General features: G+C 48.5%; 1 protein-coding gene across 2 annotated transcripts in view; it reads right to left on the bottom strand.

Annotated features, from left to right (window-relative positions):
- The window catches only part of LOC108575568 (B-cell lymphoma/leukemia 11A), a 50,000-nt gene extending 47,888 nt beyond the window's left edge, over positions 1 to 2,112 (bottom strand). For both annotated transcript variants that reach the window (XM_017938390.1, XM_017938391.1), the window contains exon 1: positions 1,645 to 2,112. In XM_017938390.1, the coding sequence (XP_017793879.1) occupies positions 1,645 to 1,681 (37 nt within the window). In that variant the 5' untranslated portion in view covers positions 1,682 to 2,112. The remainder of the gene's footprint in view (positions 1 to 1,644) is intronic.
- Positions 2,113 to 8,317: the final 6,205 nt, after the last annotated feature.

Below are 8,317 nucleotides of genomic sequence, written 5' to 3'. Positions count from 1 at the left end.
CAGGGTATGTACCGACGAGGGTGCGGGCAGACGGGGGTGGAAAAGTCTGTGAAAAACGCGCGCATGACAATGCCGCCCCTCCTTGTCCACCCCATCCCCTCGGCCTGTTCTTTCTCCACCTCCGCCTTGGCCGCCTCCATCCTCTCTCTCTCTCTGTTTCCCTCTGTCTGTCTTCTTTTTCCACCCTCGACGCCTGGCTACGGAACCGAGTGGGGGTGTCGGGGACTAATTAAAAATTCAGCCGGCGACGAGTTCTCCGAAGACGTTGGCCTGCTACCCCGCATTTCCCGCCACCGCCCCCGCCCGTTCCGTTCATTCATTCCTTCCCTTCCCTTTCTCTTTCTTTCGCCCCCTTCTTCGTGCCGCCATCTCTCTCTCTCTCTCTCTCTCTCTCTCTCTCTCTCTCTCTCTCGTCTTTCTAGACTACGTCCACCACGCCGCGCGCGTCTTTTATTTTTCTTAACCGTGGCCACGCGACCGTCACCGATTCTTCTTCCTCCTTTTTCCACCTTTTTTCTTCCTGCTTTTTCTTAACTGGTTTTAGCTTGCCCTTGCGCTACGAGGGGCGACAGGTTGCGTTCGAGAAAGAGAGAGAGAGAGGACGGTAACGAGGTGGATTAAAACGAGATACGAGTGATTTTTGCGGTGTTCGTTTTTTGGGAGAAGTTTCGAAGGTGGTTGATCGAGATTCGTCGTTCCCGGGTTTTCGGGTTAAGGGCATCGGGGAAGAATTAGGGCGGCAGGCTAGTGACTCGATTGAGGAATGATTTACGGCCACGCTCTGGGATTCACGGGATTTCGGGGACCGTTGGGGCATGTAGAAGTCGACAAATCGAACTGGATTTCTTTGGTGTGGAATGTGAGATCCATCGATCGATGTGTCTCGCGCGTTTCGTAAGATTCGTGGTTTTTAGCAGTGACTTTAATGAAAATTCCAAGGTAGTCCTCTCGTCCCGTAAGAAGCTTTGAATGTAATTCTGCGGCGGAGGGAAGTAACGGAAGCGGCGGTGGGAAACTCGAACGTGGTCTGTCCATTCTGAATTACTCGACATTTAAAGGTTTGCAAAATTGCGCAAGAAGTTCCGCGCGCCGACACCGCGCTACACTTTCTTCCTCGGTAAACAGAAAATACGATCGAAAACTTTGCCCCACTTTTCCCAAATACACGCCGCCTGTGCACGTTTCCACTGGATTATACGTGTATCCCGACTTTACATCGTCGGTTAATTCACAGTTCACAAAGGCACTCTCGTATCTTCCGGCGACATTTCTCAAGAATAAAAGAAAGTAGATATCCTGTGTCCGGCTTCGAACTTGAAATTCCTATACTTTGAAACAAAACTCGGGTGAAATTCGAACGAGGCAACACTGTTTCGAAATAAAAGCGATCGCGCGGACGTTTACAAAGGAGGCGAGGAAATTCGTGCGGAAGAAGATTCGCACCGCTTTTGAAGTTGTGCCGCGCGACGACATAACGGCGGGAATCTCACGCCAAATCCGAAAATAACGTTACACGCTCGGGACGCAAAAAACGACGTTGTTTTGGTCAAGCGACGGACGCCGACGCGAAGCGAAACGACGGATCACCGGGTGACACATTTTCGTTGGACCAAAAAGCAAAATGACATTTTCTCGTTCACTCACCTTGCGCGATCCTGACCGCGGGCATTTTGATCCTCATGGTGACGTTCGTCGATCTTCGTGGCGCGTCGCACGATTGATGCCTCCGGTCTGCGCGTTTCCTTCGAACGTCCAGGACGGAAGGTTTTAAAGTTGTTCTACGGGTGGAGATTGTTCGTTCGTCGTTGAGCGATTACGCCCGCGGATTCCCTTTCGAACTTGGACAGGTATTTTTTCCAAAAGGGGTGGCAAGAAGAAAAGGGGGAGGCGAGGACCACGCTGGAAGGAAGACTGTCCCCCTTCGAGCACGGCAGAGCAAAGTGGACACGATCGTCGACGATTCTGTCCTCCTCCCCCTCACCTCCGCCCCACGGTGTTGCTTCGGTTAAAGGAGTCCATCCGACGTTTCACCTGTTTCCACCTTGAAAAACTTTTTCACTCCTGTCGTTTCCTCCGCGAGTTTCTCGAACTTCCTCGATCGAACCTTCGCGCGAAACCCCCCACCGAGCACTTTGTTTTTTTTTTTTTTTTTTCGTCGTTTAATTATCCTATGATTTATCTGGACTCCCGTGAATTTTTTTTTTTTTTTTTTTTTTTTCGTCGTTTAATTATCCTATGATTTATCTGGACTCCCGTGAAACGTTTTCTCTCGTTTTCTCTCTGTCTCCCTCTGTTTCTCTGTCTTGTTTCCCGTCCGATCGTCTGGTGCACCTGGCCGCGACGACGACGGAACTGACAGTCGGCCGGGACGCACTTCTTCGTCAACTAATGTTCGTCCTCATCGTGTTCCTCGGCTGGCGTTTAGCTCAGCGCGTTCGCGGGACGAGTAGTCAGACGACGAAACGACACACGTAGCGGCGCACATACACGCGAAACACCGGTAGTGTATAGAGATGGCCAATGGAAGAATTATCGCGGGTCAAGAAGAGAAGGTGAGACACAGGTGTGAGCCGATCGTTTGGTCGAAGCTCGTGCGGCACCTTTCCCGAGCTGTTCACCAGATTCCAGTGAACCGATTTTTCCACGGCAACCAGCTCACACCGTCGAGAATCCCAAGGAGTTTCACCTTAGGGAAATATATGGAACGTCAACAAGGGTAACCGCGGTGCCGTCGCACGTTGTCCGACAGTCACACGGTGTCACAAGAACTCGCGATCATTCCAACCTCGGATTCCGTCGCTGTCGTTGTTGATCCACCTCTCTCTCTCTCTCTATCTCTATCTCTCTCTGGTTTGACACCTCGTCGCGTCCTCAGCTGTTTCACCGGAACCGAAAGTAAAACAGAAAAGAAAGGAAAGAAAAACAAACAACCGAAGTGTCCTAGTGTCGGCGCGGCAACTGTCCGCTATTCTGACTGACTGGCGTAACACGCTTCCCGGCACACACACTTCTCGCCGTGGGTCCTCTTTCTCTCGTCGATCTGAATCGCGCTGGTAACGAAAGCGCGCGCCACACGCGTACCGAACAATCGTCGTCCGTCACGCGTCCTCCTGATACCGTTCGCCGATATTTCCCGTGCACCAATAGTCACAACGACGTCGACGAGGATCGTGTAGTTGTCGGTCCCACCTCGACCTTTCGATCTTGTCCGCGTAGAACGTGACGGGTAACAACGTGCTCCTTCCAGGACGGCGACGTAGACGACGTGTGTCCTGGCCGGCGACGTCCTCGACGAGCTTCTGCTGTTGTCTCAGCGTGTGGCCTGACGCGCGGATGCTGGATGCCTGATGCCGGCGTGGACCAGAGCGACGATGGTCCAGCATGGGTCGTATCTCTGAGTGGACTGTGCCGGACGGTGCGCCTAGTCGTGCCGTGCGGGACCTGGTGTGTCGGGCACTGCGCTCACTTCGGACGCGCTCGGTTCGCCTCGGCGCCGAGGCCGGACACCCCACGCGCTCTCGGGGTAGTTTTCACCCCCGTGGTGGGGGTAACGCGTTCCCCCTCTCTCTCGCTCGCGGCCAGCGTGCACTCGGCTCTCGCTCTCGCCTCACTTGTCTCTGTTCCGCCGCAGAGGACGGATCTCGCCTCTCTCTCGGTCTCCCTTCTCTCCGGCGTGTAGTTACACGCGCGCTGCCTACACTGTGTGTATACTCGTGCGCGTACGTGGCCCTCTCTCTGTTCACTGGGCGCTGCTCCTTCTCGCGCTCCCGTTCCCCGTGGCCTGCCTCGATACCTTCCTCTCTGTCTGGATTAGGGCTGTGCCGCGCGAGTTTCTCTCGCTCGATCAGAGGACCGACAGTTTTCGCGACGGTGACGCGGGATCCTCGGCGCGGGTATACCCGTTACTCGAGAGGGTTTTTTTTTTTTTACCCTTGCACCCCTTCTGGTGTTCCGTTTTTCTTCTTCTTCTCGTAATCGGGGTCTGTTTTTGTTCGTCGCGGAGGATAGCGAGATCTGTGGTTTTCTTCAACCGAGAGGTTCGAGCAACGGTTCCTCGTAATGCGGGTGAATTGGTAAAGGATTCGCAAGGATTGTTTTTTTTTTTCCGAGGTATCCGCGATGGTCGTTAATCGACGATGTGATTAAACAGTGGGTCCCAGGCGTTTAAATTACCGGGGGTAATTTCTACGCGTGTTAATGCCGGAGACTTGGAGCTGTGCCAGGCTTTTGTTGACGATCAGTGTCACATTTGTTATACTTGCGTTACCCGTGGTCCGCGTTAAATTTCCTTCGCCGCGTTTCGTAGTATCCCTTCTGACACGGCGCGCCGTCATTACGCCGCTTTCTGTTTACCCGTCCTTTTTCTTTCTCGCTTTTTTGGATTTCCTTTATGAACTGGATGAAAGGGCGGCGTGATTCGCGCGAGCGATCGTCGCCTTTGTGCAACAGTTGGAGCGGTATTTGTTGCAGGGTGGCAAACTGATTTGCATCGATGCACTACACAGTGGGAAATAAGTTTGCGAGTGCGGAGAGAGAGATAGAGTGGAAGAATGCTTCATTCCGATCTAACTTCTCGTTAAATGCTGACGAACATTCGGTGGGTTTGATCTTTGCTAGTGAAACTATGCCAAAATTCGTTTCTTCGTATGAAAATTTAATCACTTTGTAGTATTGTTAATATAAACTATATAAATTTCATTTTTCGTTAACGATGATTATATTCTGTATGGGAAACTTATGGAACAACAGTTTTCTGTCTCTTTTTCTAACAAGTTTTATGACTTTGCTGTATAACCTGTTATGTTATATAGCGTAGACGCAGCTTAACGCGTAAACCAGGGATTTATTCGAATTGTCAACTAAAACAACTCGTCTTCGTTGGTTAGAAACTTAATATACTAATTTACTTATCATTCTTAAATCAGCGTAAACAAAGGAACATGTAAATAAATACAAAGTTTCAACTAATTTCACGTTCTCAACCAGGTACGAGTAAAGAACCGTAGAAATAAATTTATTATTTAAACTTTCACCGAGTAAAGGAACGTGGTAATAAATTTATTTGATGCTTCAACTTACCAAATATCCTCGAACGAGTATGAATAAAGAAACACGAAGATAAAATTGTTATTTAAAGTCTCATATTCGAGACAATATTCGTAAGAAGAAACGCTTTCCGCAGCGTTCTCGTAAAATCGGTATCGCGGTTCAAGCAGACGGACGTTTGTAAAGAATCCACCGAACGGACCGCGGAAACATGGAAAAATCTGCTCGTCTCGTTCGACTTGTAAAACGAATTCGTCTGAATTGCACGATCGATGACATTCGAGGAATCGTTCCTGCACGCGGTCGTAGGAACAATGATCCGACCGTATCCGTCGGCCGCGAACGTTGTGGATCCGCGTGGCGATTACCTATGCACGCTGGTCCCCTTCGAACTTCCCGTAAACACGGCGTCGAATCACAGAGAAAGTGGAGTAGACGAGTGTACGCAAGGAGGTACCTGCTCTCTCACATTAATTATTCCGCGACTAAACCCTTCATCTGCGGTGGGATCGATACCCGCGACGCGAATCTTTCCACGGGATTATTCGGCCGATGATCGAGATCCTGAGAGCAAAGACAGTCCCGAGAAGGACGGAGTAACGGGATGAGATTCGCGTGTGGGAGAGACGGAACGGGAGAATTCAAATGTGACACGTTTTTCTCGATTTTAACGGTACGACAGAGATGCTCGAAATGCCTTGAAGGAGATACTTCTCAAAATTTCGACTGTTCGACGCTAATAGATTTTTCGTGGTTTGAAAGAATTTATAATTTCTGATTTGGCAATTTTTTTCTTTGACTTGCTATCGTCTGTTTAATTATTTAACAGACCACCGAGGATTCTACGCCGTAAGAAAAGGAAAGACTGTTTTTCGTTTGACATAGCGATGCAAAGATAGTTTAAAATGTTCTATTACTACAGGTACGGCAATTTTTCAAAATTTCTGCAAGATTTGAAGATTTATTAAAGATACATTTTTACGAACTCGCCAACAAGTTCCTCTGAAGTTTGTTCGCGCACTAACGCACCAGTTTTCGAGTACAATCGTTTATAATTTCGACATGTGATAGCGCCCTTTAATTTCGTGTCGTGGAGCGGACGCTTTTTCTGCTTTCCCCTGGTCGAGAAATGAAAAAGAGGGAAGGCAACGAGCGTCGAAAATGTTTCCCAGGCTCGGGGGCTGTCCTGACCGGCGAAGGAACTAAAGTGACTTTTAACTAACCCGAGAAATTATCTGTTGCGGCTCCTGCGACACAAGCTCCCGGGGTCCTGGACAGTGTCCCGGGACACGGACCTGTCCAAGATATCTCGGCTGATCTGTGTTTGGGTGCGCTGCGCCAACCATGAGCCGTGCTTTCTCGCTGAGCATCCTTGAAGAATTTTATGAATGAGACTCCACGAACTTTGTATCTTACGTTTCATTTTTACGTCGATTTTCTTTTCTTCTTTATTAATCATTTAAGATCAGTTCTAGGCTGAGCAAAACAGGCCATTTAATTATCTTCTCTAGCTACGGTGGCACGAGACAATTTTTAAAGATAAATTTCTCTTATAAATCCTATTTTTTCCGTTCTTTTTCAAGATCGCCTATGTTTTTCTTATACAGGAATGTACATGTTGTAGCAGAAATTGATGTGCATTTAATTGATGTCCTTTGAAATCATTTAAATCGCGTATCAAAAATTCTTCCGATACGAGCACAATTGCGATTCTTAATTGATACGATCTGCAATTAAATTCCTCTAAAATCCCCCCCCGTAGCATTTTCATTCGTTCCACAATTTTGTCAAAACTCTTAATGTTTACAGATTTCAATAATTTCCAAGGAAAAAATTCACTTCTTATCGCCCAACACCGGTCACATCTGGCAAGCCTATTCACGACCGATCCTAGAACCCGTAGAACCCTGTAACCTGCAGCAGTGATACCATAAATTCGTGCACGATATTGAAGAACATCCTGGCATTTTCTCACACAAGTCCCAAAAGTCATCCCTCTACATCATTCCGCCGTTAAAACCGAACTTCATCGGTGTGTCGCAACTTTCACGGTGCCGATATCCCCGCGATGGTAGGCGAAAGGAGCGTTACAAGAGAATTTTGCACGCCTGGTCGTCGCGCTATATCCACGCGACAACTTCATTGGGCAGCGCGTTATCGGTGTACGTCGGTTTCGCGAACGACGTTAAAACGTCGGCGAATTTATAAGCGCGGGCTATCCGGCTCACCTCGTATTTATTGCAGTGCCAGATAGATCGTATCGGTCCTCTATTCGGAATGCATAAGTTATCAAGCCTGTTTATTACAGACGTGCACGCTATATGGCGAGCGGGGGCCCCAGGTCTCTCTCTCTCTTCGCCAGGAGAAATTCCAAGTGGATCTTCCTTCGCGTGTGTTATCCCTAGAAAACGCAGCGATCCGTTGACCCGTGTGAAACTCCCACATTCATTACCGCGGGGGCACTGTGTTTCAAACGTCCGCAAGTTCAGACGATTTTTCCGCCGCGTCTCTTAACCCGTGGGTTTCTACGATTCCCCCGCGCACAGGAAGAGGTCTTATACGGTCAATCCTCCGCTGCCGCTCCCCCTCTCCATGCCTGCGGAACATTTTCAAACACGGTAGCTCGGTGGAAGTTCGCTTGGGTATTTACGATACACGGGCGAATCGTCTTTTTCTTACGGTGTCAGCCTCTTCCATTTTTCCGATCGTTTCGTTCGGCGAGGATGAGACACGAGCGTGCGTGTGTGTGGATTTGTGGTTGCTGAGAGAGAGCGGGGAAGTGAGACGTGGATTCGGGTTGTAGTTGAGTTTGAGGGAAATTGGGGGAATTACTCGGTCTTTGGAGTGTGAAACAACTGAAAATAGTGAAAAATTCGGTGCACGTATGTGCGGCGCAGAGAAGAAAATTGAGAAATTAGCGTACGTAGTGATTAAAACTGAGGGAAACGGGGAAATTACTGGGTGTTTGACCTGTGGAAAGAGTTTGGGTATCGAGAGTAGGTGACTCACTTTCGATGAACGAGACTCTGGAAAATTAATTTTAAAACGCTTTCATTCCTCACAGAGTTTAATAATGTAAGAATAGTGCAATTCACTTCTGTTTTCAATTAGTGCTATATCGCAACATAGGGAAAAACTGAATAGAAATATGTGGTACACATATAAAAATTGAGAAGTCAATGCACACAGTGGTTAAAACTGAGGGAAACGGGGAAATTACGCGGTCTTTGACCTGTAAAAAGAGTTTAGGCATTAAAAGTAGGTAACTCAC

The sequence above is a fragment of the Habropoda laboriosa genome, unplaced genomic scaffold, assembly GCF_001263275.1.
Source record: "Habropoda laboriosa isolate 0110345459 unplaced genomic scaffold, ASM126327v1 scaffold186, whole genome shotgun sequence".
NCBI lineage: Eukaryota > Metazoa > Arthropoda > Insecta > Hymenoptera > Apidae > Habropoda > Habropoda laboriosa.
This window is presented reverse-complemented; position numbering and strand designations above follow the sequence as displayed.